The 26,450-nt window shown below is 34.9% G+C and overlaps 1 protein-coding gene across 3 annotated transcripts in view; it reads left to right on the top strand.

Moving 5' to 3' along the window:
* Nucleotides 1-25,667, top strand: part of LOC125678706 (von Willebrand factor A domain-containing protein 5A-like) — a 30,914-nt gene extending 5,247 nt beyond the window's left edge. The window contains exons 2-20 of one of the 3 annotated variants that reach the window (XM_048917351.2): nt 688-765; nt 1,085-1,287; nt 1,458-1,683; nt 2,462-2,652; nt 3,397-3,508; nt 3,613-3,717; nt 6,818-6,944; nt 7,150-7,291; nt 7,753-7,829; nt 8,019-8,133; nt 10,624-10,791; nt 11,627-11,798; nt 13,057-13,275; nt 13,360-13,539; nt 13,885-13,950; nt 21,972-22,019; nt 22,139-22,180; nt 22,418-22,545; nt 25,208-25,667. In XM_048917351.2, the coding sequence (XP_048773308.1) occupies nt 717-765; nt 1,085-1,287; nt 1,458-1,683; nt 2,462-2,652; nt 3,397-3,508; nt 3,613-3,717; nt 6,818-6,944; nt 7,150-7,291; nt 7,753-7,829; nt 8,019-8,133; nt 10,624-10,791; nt 11,627-11,798; nt 13,057-13,275; nt 13,360-13,539; nt 13,885-13,950; nt 21,972-22,019; nt 22,139-22,180; nt 22,418-22,545; nt 25,208-25,378 (2,541 nt within the window). In that variant the 5' untranslated portion in view covers nt 688-716 and the 3' untranslated portion in view covers nt 25,379-25,667. Of the gene's footprint in view, nt 1-687; nt 766-1,084; nt 1,288-1,457; nt 1,684-2,461; nt 2,653-3,396; nt 3,509-3,612; nt 3,718-6,817; nt 6,945-7,149; nt 7,292-7,752; nt 7,830-8,018; nt 8,134-10,623; nt 10,792-11,626; nt 11,799-13,056; nt 13,276-13,359; nt 13,540-13,884; nt 13,951-14,350; nt 14,555-21,971; nt 22,031-22,138; nt 22,181-22,417; nt 22,547-25,207 lie in introns of those variants that run through there. The other 2 variants (XM_048917352.2, XM_048917353.2) reach the window with 2 other exon arrangements.
* Nucleotides 25,668-26,450: the final 783 nt, after the last annotated feature.

Below are 26,450 nucleotides of genomic sequence, written 5' to 3' on the forward strand. Positions count from 1 at the left end.
AAATTTGTACTTTCCTACTCCAGTGGTCCTTAAGAATAAGATTTTTAAAGATTTTCTACCTACATATTTGTATCTAAAACTTTGATCTCCTATCATGGCCCCATCCTATGCCCGGGGGTCATGATTTTAACACTTGAATATGCACCATGTTAGAAAACTTTCATACAAATCTCAGCTTTTCTGGCCCAGTGTTTCTTGAGAAGATGTTTCTTGAGAAGATTTTTAAAGATTTTCCCTATTTATTTGCATGTAAAATTTTGATCCCCTATTGTGGCCCCAACTTACCCCCTTTGAACAAACTTGAATCTGCACTATGTCAGAAAGTTTTTATGTAAATTTTAGCTCCTCTGGTCCAGTGGTTCTTAGATTTTTAAATGACCTCACCCTATTTTTGCATTCTTGTGATTATCCCCCTTTGAAGGGGGCATGGCCCCTCATATGATAAAAACTTGAAAGTCCTTCACCCAAGAATGCATTGTGCCAAGTTTGGTTGAAATTGGCCCCGTGGTTCTAGAGAAGATGAAAATGTGAAAATCTACACCGACACCGACGACAGACAACGGACAAATTATACTATTTGACACGTATACAAGATGGAGGGTATGCTCCACGTATCAATATGAACATTTATTATGCTTTCAATTATGGATTAATGCATTTTGGGATTTTTCTGTTTCAATTTTTCAGGGATCAGCGTGGGTAGTACTGCCTTCACCATGAGCTGTCCACAGTTTGGTTTAATGTCTATGCCTCACAGCCGGAGTGGTAAGATTTACAGTAATGGTATATGCTATATGTAAAATTTGTATTTTTTACAATAAAACTTGAACACATGTACCTAGGAAACAAGGTTGTAGACACCGCAGTCATTAGATAGCACTATTCTTGAAGTTTTATGTTCGCATGCATATAAACGAGTAAATAACAATAGCGGTTGGCGGAGATAAACGACCTATATTGTAATATACATGTAATTACATACATATTGCTGCTATTTATCAATTCAAACTTAGATTTTAACGCCCTTTAAAGAAATCAAATTTGTGCAATAAATTGTTAATCAATCCTAATTAACGTATTGTAGTCCCACTGAAGAAAGCCGATGTACAGGTGTCCATCCGCGGATTTATCGCCAATGTTAAGTCGGACCTCCATTACGTGAACGACACTGACGAGAACATGGAGACCGAGTTCGTGTTTCCACTGGATACGGATTCGGCGGTCTACAAGTTTGAGGCCGAGATAGACAACAGGACTATAGTAGCAGAGATTCAGGAAAAATCCCAGGTATGCTTTGTACATATAATTTTTATCTAACTGAATATACGAAATAATTACATTAAAAAATCAAAGTTCTAATGGGAGACGATGAATTTTATTAAAATCAAAACAATGTAGTTCTAATTTTAGATGGTAGACGTCTCGACAAATTTTACGATGCTTTTCTTAATCAAAAGGCTAAACAGACATACCAGGATGCTGTTGAATCGGGTTATACTGCAATGTACATGGGAGAAGATGACGAAGCTGGCGACATATTCCGTGTTAGACTCGGAAATCTTCCTGCCAAAATGGCGGCTAAGCTGACGTTTTCTTACGTTCAAGAATTGGATTTGAGTTCTGATCAGACTGGGATATTTATGCTTCCGACTGTGCTTAATCCTCGATATGCACCCGACTGCTGTAAGATTGCCATTTAGGTTTGACAGTAGATTGAAATATCAATCAAGTCGTAAATATTCTAAAGAAGTTAAACCACATCATTATACCTTGATTCATGAAATTTTTGTGGGCATTCAGGGCATTGAATACAATGCCCAAAAAAAATGGATTCAAGGGTTGATTTATATCTTTTGACTTCATTTGCTGGTAATAAGTGTAAGTATAAAACTCCTGACAAATTATAAGTGACTTTTAAATTTCCTATGATGTTCAAAGAAGTTGAATATATTACCCATCTCTATATGACTCTATACACATTTTCCCCACTGTTTTGGAATTAATTGAGAAATCATAGGAATAAATTAAATTCGATACGGAAAATTTTGTATTCATTCTACTGAGAAAACATCAAATAGTTTTCGGTTACATCATATTTGAAAGAAGTTTGTTTGCAGCAAGCTAAAGTATCGTTAAACTCTGTACATACATTCACATCTATAAAACCATGATAGAAACCTGTGTAGTGTCCTTTTCAATTGATCCTTTAAAAGAGCTGATCAAACTCCATTGTTTTCTCGTTTATAAACCTGCACGTCATTGATTACACGGTTTCATATTTTTGCTCAGCTAAGAAAAGGAAGATACTCTGTGTTTTTAGAATCGAAAAATGGTGAAATCGCAGCACATACATATTATATACATGTACATATAAATGTAGGCCTACGTGTATATCAGTGAGATTAAGTCGTTGGTTGAATGAGTACCATATGTATTGCAGTTAAATGTTCATATCTTTCAGCACCAACTGATGATTCAAAATCGGAAGAATGTCAAGAGACAACGTTAGACATGATACTGTCTGAAGTAGAAACACTGTATTATTCTGATTTCACAATGACCTTGGAAACTATTGTCGCTGGAGGAAAAAATCTGATGTTGTCCGAGAACAAAATGGAGTTTGACATCTTGGCTGATATTATTGAGAATAACGTATGTGCACATACGTGACTTTATATCCAATTGTCAAATAACACACACTTATACAATTTCCCAGAGGACTTGGTTTGCTCGAGAGAATAAGGTCGAATTAAACATGGGTTAAAATACCGCACATAACTCATTCGCAGCCAATGGACATATATTTTATTCTGATGATGACCAATATTAATTCTATGGCGAGGGTTAAAGTTATACGTACACTAAAGGGTAATTATTCTAGCTTGTCCAGGCTGTAGCAGCCAAATGAAAATTAGTATCATCTCATTAGTCTATATATTTGTCATGCAACTCATAAAAAGGTAAAGATAACGAACAGTGATCAATCTGATAACTCCTATAAGGAATACAAATTAAAGAGTTTGACAAACACGGACCGCTGGATATACGTACCATAGGAGGGAGCAGGTGCCTAGGGGAAGTAAACATCCCCTGTTGACAGGTCACACTCACCGTATATCTTATATCAGACTACATTTTATAAGATAAACGAAGTAATCCGTAGTGAAAACCAGTGTGTAAAGAACAGCCTAACAATTTGGTATGAAAAACATCAGATTATGCAAATCTATTAAAGAAATAAAATGCATAATGTCGCTGTAAAATGGTTTATAATATGCTGCATTCAACAGCAAATGTCGTACATGTAGATGCTGAAGTTAATTGCAAAATGGTTATCCGTATATATCTGAGGAACTTTGATAAATATAGCTGTTTATAATGCATTTTTGTCTACAGATGAGCTTATCGAAACAACTGAAGCCTGGTTCTGACTTTTCGATTGTATTACATTACAAAGGTTTTGAGAAACCAGGAACGATTTTTGAGAAGGGCATAAAAGACAGTAAAAGTAAGTCTTTAAAATCATCATTTTACTATATTTCACTTGTTCCTCTAAATCATTCGATATATTATGTAATGAATTATGTGTCAGAAACAGATTTTCTTTTACAGATGGGTTCTTGTCGTCCGATGTATTGATGATCAATTTTTCGCCGGAATTTAAGGAGCTGGATACGGAATTGCCCTGTGAATTTGTGTTTGTGATAGACCGTTCAGGTGAGAATACAAAAGCAATATATCCCATAAAAGCACTGTATTTGTAATAGAGGAGAAATAATTGAAATTTTTGATGAAGATGCACTTACCTATTAACTACAGGATTTGTACGAAGATATACCATAAGTATTCTTTAGTTTTCCTATACATTCAATACAATTTATTTCCATGACTGTATATAAACATGCTAACGTTTTTCGTTATACGTCTTTTACTGGTTGTATGTGACGTGTAACAAATTTTGAACTACAGCGTATGCATAACGTTCATCGCCATAACAGGCGGGATACTTTATCGTACCTACGCCTGTCGCAACACAAGACCCCGGATGTTAAGATCTCATCCAAAATACCCGAGACACTCACTTCTAAATACCTGGCTTTTGGCAAAGGAATAGTCATTACGTGTTTTTACGTCTTAGATTGAAAACGGCCAAAACACGAATAAAGCTCAAACTCACAAACTCCCAGTGACAAAGCAAACGCTGAACTACTAAGTCACCGCGACTGATTGTTAACATGATGTTTGATTATTAAGTGAATTACTAGATACATGTATGCGTTTCTATTTATGAAATTAACTGTAGTGCTTTTGATTTGAAATTTAGTATGCCTTGTGCAAGAATTTTAATACAACTCTTATGTTATTCTCAACAAATGTCAGACGTCTGAGCGTTAAGGATGAATGTTACACCAGAGAAATTTGACATGGAAGAAAGGTGGAGGATATGTACAACAATTTGGTGAAATTGAAAACTTTCAAATTTACTTTATTTCGTCAAAAATGCAGTTTTAGTAGATAATAATCTGCAAAAAAAAATTGAAAACCCTTCCTGGATTCTAATCCTTGATCTACAGTTCAGCATTCGACACGCTAATCTACTCAGCTAGGTAATCAAATCTAGACTAAATAAAGAAATATTGCTGATATTTATATTTTCAATCATGTTCTTAAAAGGAGTCAGGGATTTTGACGATGTAACATACCTCCTTAAATGTTAGTGAGGAAAGGTAACGTTCTCTCGATTTCACATGTTCATTTTTACTTAGAACATTTACCGGTCAAGGTCACCGAGTGGTTTCTCGCTTATGACAGTAGCGAAATTCAGACTAGTGTGAAAGATTTCGGACTTGTCAATTAAATTTTCACATCTAATATACCTCCTCAAAAGTACACGAGAAAGGGTAACGTGGTTCTATGACCCACATGCTTCATAACCGAAAAAAAACATCTGTATATATGGCGGATATCTTCTAATTTGTCTAAATGATGACAAAAGGAGAACTAGTAATAGTACACTTGTGTGTGAAGTTGAGAAACTGCGTCTCTTCAAATGGTGTACCCCAAATGACTGCAAATATTGGAGACAAATTGGTATATGAACCTGTATTATACATACAATGTAATCTTTCTGGTGCTATAAAATAATATAATAATAGTATTTCTTACCAGGGTAAAAATATTCTTACAGTGGTCAAGAAAAAAGAATAAAGAATGTTATCATACATAGTCTTTATTTTTATGTAATCATGAACAATTCTTAAAGAGGCATGTATCACTCGACTGGTTTTCTATCCGAATACATATAAGATGTATGCAATAATTGCTTAAAATTGATTCGAGTTTGAATACTTCAAAGCATTCAATGGTGACGTCTGCATATGATTGAAATACCCTCGAGAGGGACGTTAAAAAATCTACAAGCAATCATACAATCCAAGCATCATACTTGGTACTGGTGATTTACTGTTATTGGGTCACCTAGGTCAATCAGGTGACCTATTGCTATCGATCTGCGTCCGTCGTGTTTTAACAATTAAATATTTTAAACTTCATATAAACTACCCTTCCAATTCTTTTTCAAATTTCGTATGTAGCATCTTTGGGACGTATGCTTTGTGAATTTCGGGACTTCTGCACTACCGGGACATTAGGGGCGGGGCAAAAACTGCCAAATATTGACCAATTCCGAATAAACTTCTTTCCAAAAAAACTGCACATCCGTAAGAAAATTTAAATGCATAGGCATGTAGACCAGGACGACCTCTGCCAAAATCCTTTATTTCGTGATGTTCTGACCTCAGGACAGCGCCAAGCTTTCATATCTAGCATATAATGTGTATGTGGAAAAGATTTAAATAACATCTTCTCTAATGGTATTGATACTAAATTCAAACTAAGTATATATCTAGAAGGAGTAGGAAGTCCTTTACCGATATTGCCAATGTAACGATCTCGGATCCCAACCCCCTTGGCAATCAAAAAATGATATTTGAAAAGGACTAGGCTCATTGCGTGCCGTCAGGGAACCTCAAACACTCACAACCAAACGTAAAACTTCAATCAATCAATCTCGGAAGTAGGGACTTTTGGTACAAGGGTGGGGCCAAAAAGGGCAGAGCGATTAAATGTCTCCATCATTTGGAAGACTTTAATTTTGATTATACTATATAAAAATTAAATGCATATTAGGAAAAGCATAAGGGATATACCAATTTGTGGAATTTCATAACCACAGGGGTCTGGATTTAGGATGGGTCCAAAATAGTCGAAAAGTATTCATGTAACATACATGTATGTTATGAATAGTTTTTCATCAGTGTGAGCACTTTTTAGGGTATTTGTGTTTTAAGAACGCATCTTGTTTTATAATACTGTTGAATATTAGAATTTACCTTAAGTATGCAAAACAGAAAAACCTGTATAGACTCCGTAGCCTTTGGGACTAATGATGTTGCTAACTAATATCCAAGTGATCGATAAGGTTTATGGGTCTCTTGTTATCTCTGTATCGATATTTCTTGTAATTTTATTCTTACTTTTGAACAGCCGAATGTGTAATAGTTACCTGAGCATTTCTATTTAAAACATTGTAATACGGGAAGCTTATAGTAACTTGTACATTATGTAGTACATAATGCGAAAGCTACTACCAGCAGTGACTGAGCAATATTCAAGTATCGTTGTAAAGTGTTTCGCAATAGCTATGTAAAATTTGCACCATCTGCAGTTCTATAAATGCATGTATATCTGAACTTATACCAGTATATTTATTTTGATGAATAGTGATCAAATGTCGCCTTTTTATGTACATATGTAGCATCGATGACTGGTGACCGCATTGAGAAAGCCAAAGAAACATTATTGTTGTTGCTGAAAAGTCTGCCTGTTACCTGCATATTCAATATTGTCAGTTTTGGAACAAAATTTTCGACTTTGTTTTCAAAGTAAGAAATTTAAAGTGTCACATCGGAGAAAATGTATCATTTTTATTAGGAATACCATTGTATCATTAATCATTGTAGTTCCTCTGCTTCATTATGTCCGATAATTAATAAAGAAATTTTCATCCCTATGTCTAGTACATGTATATACCATGTAATATGGGTCGTAATGCCTTAGATGAAATAAAATAAAGTATAATGTTTCCAGGAGTAAATCGTATAATGAGAAAAATCTGGAAAAAGCTATGCATCTTCAGAGGAAAATGGGGGCAGATATGGGAGGAACAGAAATTTTCAAGCCATTGGAAAATGTTTTCAAGAACAAGCCTTCAGGTTCTTATGCTAGACAAGTAAGTTCATAACTCGAAATGTAATTAATTGATACTATGTCGGTTCTGACTAGTATACAGTAGTGGTAATCTGTTCCGATGTTGCTTAAGTCTAAGTACCTGTTGTGGTCATAATTACCTATTGTGACAGTCCCTTGGGGATCCGAGTTAGAATAGGTCCTCAGTACCCCCTTGCTTGTCGTAAGAGGCGACTAAATAGGGCGGTCCTTCAGATGAAGTCACAAAACCGAGGTCCCGTGTCACAGCAGGTATGGCACGATAAAGATCCCTCCCTGCTCAAAGACCGTAAGTTCTAAGCATAGGCCTATATCTTACAGCTCTTCACTGGCATTGATGACGTCTCCATAAGAGTGAACAATTATCGAGTTGGACGTTAAACAATATACAACTAACCAACCTGTTGTGGTCAATATGTTAATATGTCACATAGTGCTATATGTATTTTACTGACTTTTTATTAGGTATTTTTGCTGACAGATGGACAGGTTAGCAGGGTATCAAAAATAGTACAGTTGGTGAAGGAGCAGAAAAACACAAGGTATTTGGTGATTTTATTAGTGGTACTTTTAAAACCACATACATGTGCATTGTAATGTTGAACCAGGGTTTATTGTTTGGCGTTGTTTACAATACCTTGCAGCTCAATCTGGGAACTAGATAAGCAAGAGACCTGGACACAGAATTCAAATTGTTACAGCTCAGAGCATTCATTTATTTATTTATGAAGGGTGTTTACGTTTGGCATTGGGGATGGATGTTCGACGGAATTGATACGGAATGTCGCCAAAGTAAGCAATGGAAAAGCAACATTTGTGAAAGATGATGATCGACTGCAGTCAAAGGTGAGGAAGAGAGAAATACATGTACATGATTAATTCTTAGGTGAGGAATTCTTGTCTTATGAAGGAATACTACGAAATTCTTACTTTTGGTAATGATTTAATATCCATGTATATAGCATTTACTCAATGTCCTCGACTTTGTATCAACAATATTACATCTGTACTTTACTAAATGGTTATTTACAAAGTTCTTTAATTTCACAAAATCACGAAAATGAGCTTTCATAAAATACCAGTCACTCAAAACCTATTCTTATAACTCCGAACGATTTTAGATCATCCGAACTGAAATCTGAAGTGATCTTTTCTTATATTAAAATATGCCTGTCGGAGTCATCACCGGTGTCGTTGGCTCATTGCAAAGCCTTCTCCAGAACCACATAGTTAATATCGACCATTCTTGGCACAACGTATCCTTGCCTTGTAAACTGTATTCAAATGAAGGACCATGGTCCCTACCAAGGGGATATAATTGTAAAAAACAAATTGATCAAGTATTGAAAAACAAGAGCGGGACATATTCCCTCGTAATGAGTGTCTTCAAGCTTTTTCTGTGATGTTCCATAATGACCTTGAGTTTTGTCCCAAAAATCAATAGGGTTTTCCTTCCTCTCTTGATAACAAAGCCACATGATAAGTATGAAATCAATGAAGCAAACAATGTGGTCTAACTTCTTCTAAGTATCGTAATGGCTTTCATTTGTCGACCCTCAAAATATTGTCCTCTCTTGATCACAAAGCTACAAGTGAAGTATGAAATCAATGGAGCTAATATGTGGCCCGTAAAGTGACTAAAAGCTTTTTCTATGAAGTCCCATAGTGACCTTAACCTTTTGACCCCCCAATCAATAAGGTGTTTTCTCTCTTGATAAGAAAGCTACATCTGAAGTATGAAATTAATTGAGCAAAAAATGTGGCCTGTAGAGTGTTAACAAGTTTTTTTTAATATAAAGTTTCGTAGTGACTCTTACCCTTTTGACTCCAAAATCAATAAAGTCCCTCTCTTGATAATAACGCTACATATGTAGTATGAAATAAATGGAGCAACAAATGTGGTCTTTGGCGTGTCTACAAGTTTAGTGTTATACACACTATGACTTGGCTGTACCTCTGTTTTAACAGCTGGCAATTTCGACAGAAATATAAGTGAAGATATCCAACAGTGATCAATCTCTTAAATCCTATAAAGAATACAAACTTAAAAGGACAAACACGGACTCCTGGGCATACCAGAGGTGAGATCATGTGCTGCCTAGGAGGAGCAAGCACTCCCTGTCGATCGATCACAGCCGTTGTAAGCCCTATTTTTATCAGAAAAACAGAGTAATCCGTAATCAAAACATGTATGTAAAGAACGGCCAAAGACGTCAGACAGCATTCAACCCAATAAGCGGGTTGTATTTGCAAATTAGATCATTGTAACGAACATAGAATTTGCGAAATGCTGACTTTATAACGAATCGACATAAAAACGAAAATGAGTATCATTAATAGATAAAAGTCGTCGATATATCTAAATGTAGAATTGAAGAGAACAGCAAGAGATTTTTCTTTTCATGTAGACTGATGTTTTTGAATACATTCTGCCTCATAAGAATGCAAAAAAAAAAAAAACAACCCAGATCGGTACAATGTAAATATAGTAAAAAACTAAATTTCGTTTTTGAAAATACATAAAAGATGTTACATGTTGATCGTTTTCTCAAGAGTGATATACAATATATCAAACTAATATAATGAGGCCATGTTATTGGTTGAAAGTTTACCGTAAGAATGTACGAGTATAGGAGAAATTTTTATGCAATAATCTTTGCAAAATTCCCACGTCTATAACCTGTCAAATTGGTATGCATTTAATATCCTTGTGTAGTGTAGAGTCGACTTTGTAAGTTTTACTCAGTTTTCCATGAACCAGAATTACACAATTTGTCAATTAATTTACTAGTATGCAAAAATTGGCATTTGTTCTTTATTCGTTTGTTCAAAACATAACCCACTGGAACCAGATTAAAGCTGAAATAAGAGTTTAAAGGATGATTATACATGTTTACATAAAAGTATATGAGCTTTGTGATCTATATCAAATTTTGGTGTATATGATGGTATGAAAAGGTGAAGATAACAAACAGCGATCAATAATAAATGTATAAAGAATACAAAATTAAGAGTAGTGCAAACACGGACCACTCGACACATCAGAAGTGAGAGTACGTGCCACGTAGGAGTAAGGGTCTCAGTTTGACCGATCACACCCGCCGTGAGCCCTCTATCTTCATCTGGTAAACGAAGTAATCCGTAGCAAAATCAGTATGTAAATAACATCCTAACAATTGCTTTGAAACACGCCAAACAACATTCGACTTAACGACGTGTTGTATAATTCGAAATTATTCCATGTGCTTGACAACCTTATTTATAGAGGGAAGAAGTATCATAGTAAGTATACAACACCATTGCTTTATCTGATTTGACATTGCAATTTCTTTATAGGTTATGTCCGCTCTGAGATGCAGTGTGCAGGGTGGAATTGCTGATGTGTCCTTAACATGGACTCTTCCTGAGGGTTGCACAGTCATAAATGCTCCTGATGAAGTAACCTTCGTTTTTCCTGGAGAAAGACTAATCTTGTATGCAATCATTTCCGGTGATATTCCGAAGGTAGGTCAATACTGGAAGTTATAATATGAACTTCCTTATAATCACACCTGCTATTTAAAAAACAAATACCCGTACATTTACCAAATCTGAAGTGAAAATAAATAGATATTTAGGACGTGAAGGTGAAGAACACTTGCGCACGCACCTGTAGCCAAATATATGACAGACACTATACTTTATCAAGTAAGATTCAATGATAAAAATTTCAGTTAACACAACTGGTGCGACCCCACTTTAATAGCGACCTCGGTGAGTCTACATATTCGACGTCGAGTAAAAACTCCAGTAATCCAATTGACCGTCCATTTTGATCTCGTAAAGTATTCTGATTTTACGTGGACTATCTCAGTTTCACTCTACTGTTATTATCAAGAATCAATGTTCGAACTCACGACCTCTCAGTTACGAAGCGAACGCTACACAAAGAAGCGTCCGCGACCGGTCATCCTAAAGGTAATTTCTGTGGAAGCGAGGAGGTTATTTATATTCGGTCTTTCCTATCCCCCTATAAGAAAGACCGAATATAAATAACCACTCCTTTCCACAGAAATTACCAAAAAGTAGCACCGTCAACAAATTAACAACAAATAATGTCAGACGTATTGCTTTGCATCTGATCACCACTATCAAACTGCTGAAATAAAGCCTTCCTTTTAATTGCATGTATAGAAACATGATAGACACACTCGTATTTTTAACTTAAAGATGAAATTCGCATTAATTTTATGTATAGAGTTAGGAAAGAGTTTGGAAATGAATTTCATATTCTCAACTTAATGAGGAAACGATTCTGACACAACGATATATACTTAATTTTGTATTATGATTTTGACAGGACTTCTCGGGCAAAACCAGTTTGATGTTAACTGGTAAAGTCGGCGAAAAGAATGTTAGTTTTTCTATGGAGTTTGATATGGACTCATGCACTCATGCCGATGATTCTTGCCCGCTTCACATACTTGCTGCTAAGTCCAAACTGGCTGAGATGCAACTGATTATGGCTGACGGTATTGTATTGTATTGTTTATTGGCTTTAAGCCTTACGGCTCATCAGCATAATACATATTCAATTACAAAGTATAAACAAAAAAGATGTATATAGTATGACTGACGGTAAAATTTCATAGTGCATGCTTCCTTGTACAATCTAATTAAAATTCTAGATTTGACCTCCGTATGCGGTTTCGTTAGATCCTAGTGTAGCGATATACGTGAGCAAATCAGAGGATCTAATTTAAATTAGATTGTTCCTTGCATGTCATCAGATATTGCGACATGTACAGTATATTATCGTATTGTGATTTTAATGATGCACAAATAGTGCATTTTGTACTTATAGATGATCTAAGGAGAAAAAAGATTGAAATGGTGCGACTACATTATATACCAACGTAGCTTTCTCTAAAATGTCTTTCTTTCCCATTTTCATAACACCTTATAATTTTTCTTCCTTCAACTTCAAAAGCGTGTATTTCGCATATTATGTCTTTTATTATATAAAACAGCGCTCCTAGGGATGGAAAGGCGATAATTACTTGGCGGACCCTTTATTATCACGTACGAATTACGTATGTATTCGGTTATTTCTGCTTTGTCATATTTTGACTAACGTTATTAAAAATTTTCGATTACTTTTGAATTCACTCAAAGTTAAGTTTCCCTATGAATTAATTAATAATTAACTCTTTTTCAAAATCGTCCATCAAATGTGTAGGTGAAAGGGACGAACATAAAACGTGGATAAAGATTACCCTGTGTATAGTATTTCGGGGCCCCGCCCCTTCAGACAACTTGCTGGGGTATTTTAATGTGATTGATTGATTAAATATTGTTTAACGTCCCTCTCGAGAATATTTCACTCATATGGAGACATCACCACTGCCGGTGAAGGGCTGCAAAATTTAGGCCTATATTCGGCGCTTATGGCCATTAAGCAGGGAGGGATCTTTATCGTGCCACACCTGCTGTGACACGGGACCTCGGTTTTTGCAGGATCATCCGAAGTACCGCCCCATTTAGTCGCCTTTTATGACAAGCAAGGGGGTACTGAGGACCTATTCTAACCCGGATCCCCACGGGATTTAATGTGATTGACAAATTAAGTTTAGATTATATTAGTTTCGTTATACTGTTATTTCGTTGTCTTTGTATTTTTTCACAAGTAATAATATTTGTATCTTTGTCCAGAAGGGACAGGTTGTCCCGACAATGAAGTTTAGAATATCTATAGTTTGTGTCATTAATAATTCTTTGTATTTCCATTAGAAAATGCGATGGTTGCACTAAGCACTGCCATAAATGTCCCCTGCAGATATACGGCGTTTGTTGGCGTGGATAAAACGATGAGAACAGCTTTGACTTCTCAGGATGTCGAAATGGAGCAATGCAGCAACGAATCATTCAATCTGTCTTCTTACAATTTAACATCACCAAAGTCTAAACCTAACTCAGGATTTGGAGATAAGTTTGTTAAAAAAATTTCAAGTAAGTAACATTGTGTAATTTTTTCGGTATTACATTACTTGAAGGTCTTGTACATGTATATCAATTTATGAATTCAATTAATAGATATATTCTCCAAAAAGTCAATGCACACAAAAGATGCGCACGTATCTAGGCATGGACCAAAACGTAAGAAATCTGCGTCAAGAAAAGGATCCGTCGAACGCTCAGAGTCTTCAACCTCCCCTGGTGCATTGCCTTACATGGTTCCTCCGAGACAATATATGATGTACTGTGCCATCTTTGGTTGGTATATCAGGCATATTACTCACATTCTAACAAAACGGAATATATTATTCATAGATTTAAAGATAGCTATAGGTATTACTTATTACACAGCAACGCCTTTGTTAAGCAATGTACGTATGAAAAGGTCGAGGACCTCCCTGGGACGAAATGAGCGTCTAAGGACAAAGAATTTTATTTCGACAGGTCTTAGCTTTTTTAAACTTTTAAAGCATTCAATGTTGTATGTGGTGAATCCATTGGTCACGGACAGAAATGTTTTACAAACATGTTTACAATATCAGTGATGAATTGTATAATCTAAGTGAAAGACAGCTTCCTGATATCTTCGTATGTATTTTTCAGATGATCCAGACCCGGTGATACCCTCGAGTTCTTGTGGATTGGAGAGTTCGACGACGGATCTTTCAAGTATAGTTTTCCTTTTGAACTAATATTTTATTTTCAGTATTAGGAAAGTCAAATGCTGTTTAAAATGCTAGATGTAAATTATGACAAACCAGTTCTGTTCATTTGGATTCAGCGGAAGTCTATAGTTTGTCCTCAGTGGAATACTATGATTTGGTTTTAGTGAAAGACTGGAATTTGGGCTTTAGTGCAAGGCTTTAATTTGGTTTTTAGTGGTAGACCATACTTTGGTTTTAGCGGAAGACTTTAAAACTGTTACCATTGCTGTTACGAATTTTGAAATTCATTTCAAAATTAAGGATTATCTCCCTCACGCATAGCTCTTATCCTTAGACGAATTTGACTCCACGTTTTTGGCACCCCCCCCCCCTAAAATAGCTCTAAAACTTCATTGTTATTTCAGATTCCAAACAATTCGGTTGAGCATCACTGAAGAGACATTATTTGTCGAAATGCGCATCTGGTGCATCAAAATTAGTACCGTATAAGTTTTACATTATGACCTCTGGGTTGAGGCCTCTGCTGGTGGACTGTTAGTCCCCAAGGGTATCTACAGCCCAGTAGCTAAGTACTTCGTTACTAGCTTGAAAATACGGATGTATATTTAATTGCTGCTACAAAATTTAGAAATTCATTTCAAAATTAAGGATTATCTCCCTCACGCATAGCTCTTATCCTTAGACGAATTTGACTCCACTTTTTTGACACACTGATTTTCCCTAAAATAGTTCTAAAACTTCATTGTTATTTCAGATTTCAAACATTTCGGTTGAGCATCACTGAAGAGACATTAGTTGTCGAAATGCGTATCAGGTGCATCAAAATTGGTACCGTATAAGTTTTACATGATAAAAAGGATCAATTACTTGCTTGACGCTTAAGGCATTGTCGAAGATGATAAAAAATTAAGCGGATTCAATTTTTTCCATCAATAGGTTTATTTCGTATCAGTAGAGTTACAATGGATGCCCCAGTTACCTTCATGGTTTATATAGTAGTGGACTATTTTGTCTTTTAATCATCTACATGTATGCATCGATCAACCATAGATTAATTAGTATTTGAATCATATCGATACCAGCAACATATTATAGGCATGTAGAATTCATGTACATGTATTTCTGTGAAAACAAAGCACTATACATTTATATAATGGATAAGAGGGAAATAGCAAAGAGGGTGTTGCAGAGAAGCGATAATATTCCCTAATCGGAACTTTGTGCCTGGTATTTAAACAGAAGTGACGTAAAACTTACCTTCATCCCTCTTATTACGTATTTGCCATTTAAATACCTGTAGGATTCCCCAGTACTAAGGGCAGGCCTTAAACATTTTATGTGTCAATACATTATAGTCTCCACATAATTTTTGAAATAGTAAAAATTAAATTGTTTTATTTTTTTGAGTATTAGACAATATATATGGCTACGAATGTATGAAATATTTAATATTCTATACTACTAAAGCCTAAAAGCTCTTATACTCGATATATTATTTTCTACAACCATTTGTACATAACTCTGACCATAAAACAAAATATGGGAAATTTAATACGCATTGAAATACAACAAAATTCTAAGTACATGCAACTGAAAACATTGATTTGCCATAGCACTTTGCTTCTAGAATACATATTGTCTTGTCCATTCAAACTGTTTAACTGTTATTTACCTCATTTGACATTTTTCTTTCAAATCTTTAAAACACAAGAATGGCCATCAGAGGTAGAGTGGGGCCACAATTAGAGATCAATGTTTTATATGCAAATATATAGAAAAATTCTTTAAAGAAATTCTCAAGAACGACTGCGCCAGAAAAGTGGAAATTTACATGAAAGCTTCCTGACACAGTGCAGATTCAAGTTTTTGCAAATTATGGTCCCCAGGGGTAGGATGGAACCACAATAGGGAATCAAAGTTTTATACACAAATATATAAAGAAAATCTTTAAACATCTTCTCAAGAACCACTGAGCCAGAAGAGTTGACATTAATATGAAAGCTTCCTGACATGAGCAGATTCAAGTTTGTTTAGATAATAATCCCCGGAAGTAGGGTGGGGTCACAATAGGGGATCAAAGTTTTACATGCGAATCTATAGGGAAAATCTTTAGAGTTCTTCTTTTCAAGAACCACTGGGCCAGAGGAGTTCAAGTTAATATGAAAGCTTCTTAACATAGTGCAGGTTCAAGTTTGTTCAACCCATGGCCCCCGCGAGTAGGATGGTGCCACAATTGTGGATGCAATTTTTACAATCCAGTATATAGGGAAAATCTTTAAAAATCAAAGACCACTAGGCCAGAAAAGTGCAAATAAAAACGAAACCTTCCCGACAGACTAGACCCAAGTTTGTGAAATCCATGGTCCCCGGGGGTTGAGTTTGTCAACCATGGGGGATCAAAGTGTTATATGCTGATCTTTAGAACAATTCTTGAAAAATATCTTTTGAACTATTTCAGTTAGGACTTTTATATATTTTTATACACATTTTATACACATGTACATTTCTATGTAAAGACCTTTCATTTTATTCAATGGTGTGTGATCTTGCTACCTTGACCAGGAAGATTGACCTACTTTTAATAAAAATCTGGCCTATACAATGGCCTGAACTATTTGAATTAGATTTGTCATATCTTATTATTATATATCTAATATATAAATCTAATATATATAGAATTTGTGTTAATTTTTTGCCGCATTTAAGAATTTTTTTCTCTGCCTTCCAAATTATAACATGACATAAAAATCCGAAAACGTAATATATTGTATGACCTGTCCTACCTGTAATGAAAACTACATCGGACAAACCAATAAACTGAACGCCCGTGTGCGCGTCCACAAGCAGCAAATTCGCGATCCAAATATCAGAAATTCGCCAAGTTCCGAACATTTTGCCAATTGTGGTCATGGAGATTTCAACATATTTCCATTTTATGAAATGTATAATGACTGCGAAATTTCCAGAGTTACAAAGGAGGAATACTTTATAAAATTGTTTAATCCCAAACTTAATAGAAAATAACTGTGTAAAATTGAAACTACATTGAATTGATCTCCAAGTGTTGTCTAATATTGTGTGTATTATACCGCTACCAGTGTAATTTATTATGACGTCACAAAGGACAATTACTTACGTCGTGATACGTTGACGTTACTTAGCAATATTATTTCATTTCATAACTGTCTGAAGAGGCATTAAAGCCGAAAGCGCTAACAGTGAAATGTTATTCGAGTTTTGTAGTTATATATATATATATATATATATATATATATATATATATATATATACACATAATATGGCAAGACATTTCATTTGATATGGTGGTATATGACCTTGTGACCTTGAACTCGGAGTTTGACGTACTTTTAAGAAAACATAACTTATTAGATATATTAAAAAACCATTTTAGATGCATATGGGTCTTTCATATCTTACATATATATTCCTTATGACAATACCTTGTACACCATGATGTTCGATCTTTTGACCTTGGAGTTTGACGTACCTTTTAAAACAATCCCTGAACTATTTAATGTAGGGCTTTCAAATTAGTTAGTAAGTTCTTTATGGCAAGACCTTTTTATTAGCTCTTCTGAGCCGAAGGCTCAAAGAGCTAATCATATGGCCATATGTCTGGCGTGCGGTGTGCGTCAACTTTTTGGAAAAAGGGCTATATCTTAAGAACCCCTTGGCCAAATTTGTCACAGGGTCTCCTTGGCTCAAGGGCTTTCATTTGTACTAAAACTAGGGTTGTGACCCTTTCCCAAGGGGAGATAATTAGGAAAATGCAAACAAAAGTAGGTGTTGCTAAAAAATCTTCTTCTCAAGAACAACTGGACAAATTATCACCAAACTTATGCATAAGAATGAGGATAAGTTGTAGATAAAAAAAAAAATGTTCAAGGCATCATCCTGGGGCAAAGGGTGTGGTCTCAAGGTCACTTCAAAGTTTACCTTAAATTTTGTTTTGTTAAAACTTTGATATTTTGCTTAGTATAAGGACTAGGATCATCAAATTTTGTCAGTTGATGCATCTTAGAACCTAATATCATGTTGTCTCAAAACTAGGTCATGGTTACCGACTTTTTGAATTTCGCAGGTAATTATTATTAAATGGATTTTGATGCATATCATGGACACTTTTGAGCCTATGATCATCAAAAGTTGTCAGTTGATGGATCATGGGACCTTAAAGTGCATCATGTAAAAAGTATGTCACCATGACCTACTTTCTGAATTTTATGGCTAATCATTTATGAATATATTTTAGGTTGTTATTTCAAATACCGAGAGGTTTAGAATCATCAAACCTTGTAAGTTGATGCGTCAAGAGGCCTCAAAACATATTTATAAAAAAGAAATAGGTCGCAGTGATCTACTTTTTGAATTTTGCAGACATTCAAATTTCACATTTTCAATTTTAGATGCATATTTTGAACACTTTGAAAGCTAGGATCATCACACTTTGTCAGTTGGTTCATCTTGAGTCTTCATAGTTTGTTGACCAAAAAGTAGGTCACTGTGACCTAGTTTTGGAATTTGACGGCTATATTTTAATATTTCAGATGCAAGGTAAAGATAACGAACATTTATCAATTTCATAACTCCTATATGCAATACAAAATAGATAGTTGGGCAAACACGGACCCCTGGACACACCAGAGGCAGGATCAGGTGCCTAGGAGGAGTAAGCATCCCCTGTTGACCGGTCACAAAGCCCTATATCCTAATCAGGTAAACGGAGTTATCCGCAGTCAAAATCAGTGTGCCAAGAAAGGCTTAACAATCGGTTTGAAACACGTCAGACAGCATTTGACCCAATGCGAGGTTGTACTGACGAACTAGATCGTTATAACGACCATAGAATTTGTGAAATGCTGACTTCAATCGAGACTGTTGAAACCCCTGTACCATCAACTTGTTTGTCAGTAGCTTACCTCGATTTAAAAATTGACTATACGCAGAACAAGCTCTTGCATATCGAATCAGTTGAGATATATAAACACCATATGCAGGTGATAATGGAATATTGCTACACAAATATGGGAAGTTGATACTATTTGACTTATAATTATCAAACTTTGTCAGTTGATGCATGTTGAGTCTTCAGAGTGTGTTGACTAAAAAGTAGGTCACCGTGACCTATTTTGGATTTTGACGGCTATATTTTAATATTTCAGATACTATTTGACTTACAATCATCAAACTTTGTCAGTCGATGGATCTTGAGTCTTCAGAGTGTGTCGACCAAAAAGTTGGTTACTGTGACCTACTTTTGGAATTTGACGTTTATATCTGAATATTTCAGATACTAATTGACTTCAATTATCAAATTTTGTCAGTTGATGCATCTTGAGTCTTTGGAGTGTGTCGACAAAAAAGTAGGTCACTGTGGCCTTCTTTTGGAATTTGACGGCTATATTTGAATACTATTTGACTTGTCAATGGATGCATCTTGAGTCTTCAGTGTGTCGACCAAAAGTAGGTCACCGTGACCTACTTTTGGACAGTTACATTAAAATTTCCAGGTACTATTTGACTTAACATCATCAAACTTTGTTAATTGATGAATCTTGGTTAGTGAGAATTTTGTCTGTTCTACAATGTATCAGAAGAGCGATTCTAGGCCCATGGGCTTCTTGTTTCGTGGGGCTTGACCCTGTGATCTTGACCTGAAAGTTTGACCTACTTTTGATAAAAATCTTACCTATTTGATCTCTCCTTAAAGGACACATCTTATGTTTTCAAAGTATACAGAATTATATGCATTTTGTCTTCTTTATGCTTATAGTAATTAGTTCTAATGGTTCGTTCGCCGAAATATTGCGACAATTAACCACAATACAGACTTAAGTCTAAGCCCCGATTTCAAAATGTCTAGTTAATTAGTTAGGTAGTCACGTGGTACAGTGACGTCACATGCGCCTTTTTTCGATTAACTGATTGTGAAAGAAGTGCGAGATATTATTATAAACTCAGCTTTAGGGGCCTAATTTATTCTCCATGGGCAACATTTAAATCGATGTTAATAAAATGTTCGAGTTTTATATGCTTTCGTCACCAGTGCATACAAATAGCGATGTGAATACCCAAATATAGTGAGGAAAGCGAGTATGAAATCGGCCAATATTGCGAGTAAATACTGTTTATATGGGTCGCTGTTTACAAACTATTTGGTAATGTTATTCCTTCATACATCTGTAATTGCCAATGTTTTACTAAAATAAACAGTATAATTATTATTTGTTTTTGGATTAGACAAATTATGATACGTTACATTGTTGACAGTCAAGGTACTATCACGGGTGCATTTCGGAAAGAAAGAAAAGGAAAAACAATAAATCAATAAAAATAATCAAATTTAAAGTGGAAATCTCATTATCTTATTTTAATAAAGCAATCTTATTAGTATTTTTGAATTGTGATCTGCATGTCGCTGGGAAGTGGAAGCTCGGCGTCAAATACTCAAAATGTTACGATTTCAATGAGAAAAAATTTTATAATTCAATTTAAAGGTAGGAATTACAATATTCTATTATCCATAATTAAAGTTCAATTTTCTTGTATTTTCAATTTTTTGTAAATCTACCAGTTGGTAGAAACTGGCAGCACAAGTTATATACGCATCTGGTGCATCAAAATTAGTACCGTATAAATTTTACATGTTGTTACAAGGTGAAGGTCAGTTGATCCGAGTGTGTATTGAATTTGAAGACCAGTCTGTCTGAGAACATAATGTATATGTTGTAGGCCTAGCAGTGCTTATAGCTTCGATATATCCATTGTATCGCTGTTTATCTGGTTCTCTTTCCAATCTGTTTTTGAAAAGGTGACTGGGTGGGTTTTTTTAAGGTAATGTTTTTGCTCCAACAAAATATTATCCGCCTCTTTTTTTCTCATACCTTTCTTCGAAAAATTGAAAATTACTCAGTCTAAATCCTTTCTACCGACCATTAGTACACCCTAACACGGCACAAAACACCTTAATGCAATATTATTTACAAGCCGTTAACATGATAATTGTTTGGTTTTTTTGTCGACTAAATCTAATATGTTTATGAAATGGCTAATAGATGTTTTCAAACCCGAGGGCGCATATGACGTCACATATAATGGTGCGTAAAATAGCGAAAGTAAAATTTTGCTGAAAAAATGAAAAAGTTTAGAAACATGCGTAGTGTCCTTTAACAATTTAAGATATAGCTTTCATATTCTGTGGATAGATGTCTTATGACAACGTCGTGATATCATACAATCATCATTGACCTTATGACCTTGGTCTTATCTAGAACAGCAAGATCATGTCAGTGACATTGGTGTTGAGGCATATCTGAAATCAATTTCAGATATGTTGTGATCCTCTGGAGTTTGGCTTGAAAATGGGGTCAAAATTTTTCATGGGAATTTAGATTGATTAAAAGAGTCTTTTAAAACCCACAGTAGCTAAACAATGCCAGAGCCAATGTGACTCAGGTTCACGATGTGGCATATGGGCCTCTTATATTGTTTTATCATACCGAAATAATTCAAAGACACATTATTTTCATACCTGTCTTCCGTCATCATTCCAGATGATCTGACGCCTGTCGATAGAACCAAGTCACAGATCTCTCAATTCAGGGAATGTTCGGTCTACCGAGCACTTTGATTGGTTACAAATATTAATGGATATTAGTGAGGGAATATTCCGTGGGAGTGGCACTGAATTTGCATCGAGTAGACCTCACATTGGGGGAATAATATATTTTCAAGGAAATGAACAGTTTTACGGTTGTACTTTTATAAAGAGAGTAAACAGTCAAGGTTAATTGAACTATTAAAGTTTTTAGTGAACTCGAGGAGCTTAATTAAAACAAGCCATCATCATAGACACTATTGTTTCAATATTTGTATTTTCCTGAATAATCATAGTTGAACTTAATTGAATAATTAGAAAATCGCACACTCTTGGAGAATGCGAAAAGTAAGTGAATTTTAATTATTCAACATGCTATAAACTAACCTTTATATCTATTTTTCCAGGAGATTCGGACCTGAAGCTGTCCGGAATGGTGGATGGAATGCTAGATAGTTCGTGTATAGTTCGTAAAAATATAGACAGTCCGATTATTGGTGTTTAAAAGCTTGAAAGTTGTAAAAATTATACTGCTGTAAATTGAGACAAACTATTTTACTCCATCTGTTTTCAGTGGATGAAGATGATGAACCTGCAGATGTTGTGAAAAGCACTGGTACATGCATTGTTAAATGTGCATTTTTATAAAGTAAAAGTAAAGCCTGCATTATTTAACCAATTTCCATGTGCATATTAAAATCAATACCAGATTCCTTTGGTATATTGAATAAAAAGTAATTCAAAATTTCAAACCAATTGAATTTACGCATATTTTTCTTCATAAAGATAATCTTTTCATATAGTCATTCTGATTCGGAAAGAAACTACCATAGTCTGTTGTTTTCAACTTTAGATGACAGCATTTGGAAAATGATGCAGCTGGTTAAGGAACAGAAATTTGATGGCTCTTGGCAGTTAGACAGCTTATTAAAGATAATAAAAAAGCCAGAGGAAGAAATAAAGGAATCAGCAGTGGTTAAGGTATGATTGTGATTTCATAACGATGGATCCAATATCAAAGGTATATCCGCCACCAGTTCTAGGTGAAGTGCCACAGATTTTTACTAATGCATGGTTCTTATTACCTGCAATAATGTAGCCCTATCCTCTTTTCGGGATAGGGCTACAATTCCATAGGATATCCGCAATGGTGCAAAATAATTTAATGAATAACCGATAATAATCTCCGTGTATTAGTCCCAAATGTTGTTTACACCAAAAGGAGTACCCACTTTGTGCTCGGGTACATCTAATAAAGGTGTTATTCATTAAATATCATTTACAACACGCAAAATTCTTCATTTCCTCCGCCATGCTTGTTATCACGAGATCTCGTAGGTGGGTCAACTGAAAAATTTCAACATTGACAACCAGCGCAAAAATGTAGTTACTCGAGCCATGCCGACAAAGGAAGGGCAATCATATGGTTGCAGAAAGAATTTACATTCTGCTGTTCGTTTTTCAACTTGGTATTAAATTTAAACCTTTTCAATACCGACGAAATAGCTTTCACTTCCGTACTCGTCCATTGGTGTAAATACTACCTTATATGACATATGAAAATAACTTGACAATCGGAAGTTGACACTTCAGTACATCAAACATGGCGCTCAAATATGAATCGAGAAATTGGAATGTATCGAAATTGTTAAACACGGTAGAATAGAGCCTCACAAATCGTAAGTTGCAGGTTGTAAATTTATATATTGACTAAGAAACAGAATATCATTTTATTAAAGTAAATAAAGTCAGTAAATGTTTAGAATGATCGAAAATGTTGCGGAAGTAAATCATTCCTGCATTTGCACCATTACGAAGATCCTAAAGAGTTGTAACCCTCTCGCACCAAAAAATCGGAGATGGCTACATTATTGCAGCTAGGCTCTTACTGTCGTAGTAGTGAGCATTCTTTACCGTGCCAATGCGTATTGTTACAGGGGAACTTCTTAAGGTCATATCTGAAAAACTTGTGACTTTCATTTCTAATATCAGGCGCTTGGTGAGGGAACAGTCACTCCCTACGTTAACCTTATTATGGTTGACGCTGCACTGGGATCAAGAATCGAATCGATGAAAAGACGTCTCTGAGTAAATAATTCGAATGGGACAAAACAACATACACGTACAAAACAAAAACAAAACCAGATATCTTATTAGCATGCCTCGTTTCTTGGAAATAGATACAACATTGAAGGATTGGATTAAAAGATTAATGAATGGTCAAACTGCAAATTGGAAAAAAATAATGGGTAAATCAATTAATACTGATATGATTTTAAAAACTGGATCAGACTACATCAACAAAAAATTACACCTTTTAAAAAATCCCTTCTGGATAGACACATTCCTTGCCTTACAAAATATTCAAGATAACTTGAAGTTACATACATGGGAAGATTTTATATTCCAGCCAATTTGGAATAAATTTGTAATAAAAGAATTTTAATTGGGAAAAAATCCTTTTTTATAGTGAATGGTTCAACAAGAATATAATATACATCAATGATCTGCTTGATGAAAAGGGGTCTTTTTTAAATTTATTGCATCTAGAGAAAAAATTTAATGTCAAAACCAACTTTGACATACCTAAGTTTACAGAAAGCAATAGCAGCTAGCATGAATTGTCAGAGAATTTGAAAGGAAGAAGTTAACCTTAAGCCTTTTATATCTTTTCATATCAAACTCTTTTGTTCATCCAAAAAAGGTAGTAGAGCTATGTACAATACCTTAAACTAGGATGAAAATGTCACATCATTCTACAAACCAAAATGGGGAGAATATTTTACATTATCAGAATTAGATTGGAAAAATATTTTTCAGTTACCTTTCATCATACTAAGAGTACCAAATTACAATGGCTACAGTTTAGAATCAACCATCATATACTAACAACTAATACCTTTTTGTTTAAAATAGGATTGAAAGAAAGTAAATTATGCAGCTTTTGTAATACATATGAAGAGACAATATATCATATACTTTGGGAGTGTCCCGTTGTTCAAGACTTAATCAATATATTCTATGAGTATTGTCAGACAAGGGGAATTGTTATTCCAAGAAATCCATTAACATCTATCTTTGTACTAAACCTCAATCCTAAAACCAGTGGAACATTCTTAATCTTTCTGATTTTTAAATCATATATTTATAGAAACGCTGTTTGAATGAAAAACTATCTATACACAAATTACTTATAAATATCAAAACACACATTTCAACATTGAAATATATGGCTACAAAAACTGTAAACTCGAAAATTTAAAAAAGAAATGGGAAACTTGGACAAATATTCTGAAATAAGCACTGATAGCATTTTACAACAAACCATACAGACCCTGACTAATTGAATTCTTGACACTAAGGATTTATCTTGTATATAATCTGAAAGCTTCTAACTACGACAACTCTTATTATTTAATTACCTCCAATTTATGACAGCCTTACATTTACTTTCCAACCATGACAACCTTATACTCTCTCTCTCTCTCTCTCTCTCTCTCTCTCTCTTGTATATTATGATATGTACATTGAATTGAATTCATTCAGGATTATGCTTAATGACTATATTGCATTGTGTTGAATTTTTCAAATAAATATTGTTCAACAAAACAAAACACATTGAAGGGTGCTTGATATTTTACAGGACACAGACCTGTGGGCCACAGCTCTTGCTATTGCATTCTTAAGAAAAGAATTGCCAGACAAAAAGGACGAGTGGGAAATGTTAGTGGAGAAAGCACTGAAATGGATGAAGACTAGGAACGCGGAGGGCAAAGATGTCGTGCAAGAAGCCATGACATTTCTATTGACATGACATTTATCAAGCTTTATTATCTTTTTTATTTTTAGTAGCCCATATCCATCTACAGTAACAGTTAGTACTAATGAATTTTGAAACCTTGTGTAAATGTGTAAATGATATTTTATCGTGGTGGAATACTTTGTAGGCATTTTCGCTATTCGTTTATCATACAGAACTACAGGGAATCCTGAAAATCTTCAGAGGGGAGCTACGATTTCAATATCATTTCCGAAGTGAATTGCTGTCCCCTAAATGTTGTTTTAAAAATTGCAGTCTGGGGTAAAATTCTCCAATTATTACAGTGTGCGTGTGTTCTTTCAGGCCTTGTTTATACATGGATTTTTCAACACCAGAATTTTGACTGAACTTTATGATTATGGATGTTGCCAATCACAGGCTCTTTAAACCACTGCGGGACATGAATTATGTTCCTTCCGAACCATGCCACCAGTTCCTTAAGCTTAAATTTACAAACAAAGGAAAAGATGCTGTCAACATATAGTTGAAAATGAGGACCTCAAATCACTTATTTTAAAAGGTCTTAAATGCAGAGAACCTCGGTCTTTTAATTGGCGACAGAACTTCATCTCTATTATGAATTCTGTCGAAGATTATGTCAGATCATGGGCTAAATATGAAAAGAAGAACTTTATATATTGTCAGAGTGGATTAAAATCATACGAGGGGTATAAAAATTCCACATTAGACACATCAAAACAAAAGTACGTACCATCTATCCTTCTGTGTTTAGTAAACCAGAAGTAATAAAAGAACTAGATAAATTAAATGAGCAATATGTTTTGGTTCCAGCTGACAAAACTTTAATAACATTGTCTTTGTTTGTAAAGCTCATTATTGCGCTGTATTTGAAACGAACGTGGCATTAATTCCACTTTTGGTAATCGTACTTATACTCCAACTGCCCTTTCAAAACGTGAAATTCTTCAAAACCATGCTTCAGTTTTAGACACATTTAATATCTCAATCAATGTGTCGAATGGATACCTATTGTGGATTCCTAAACTTCATACAGAGATACATTGCTGGATCCAGTAAACGTTCTACCAAGCCCCTATTTCTGCTC

Source organism: Ostrea edulis, chromosome 2 (assembly GCF_947568905.1).
Source record: "Ostrea edulis chromosome 2, xbOstEdul1.1, whole genome shotgun sequence".
NCBI classification, from domain to species: Eukaryota; Metazoa; Mollusca; class Bivalvia; order Ostreida; family Ostreidae; genus Ostrea; species Ostrea edulis.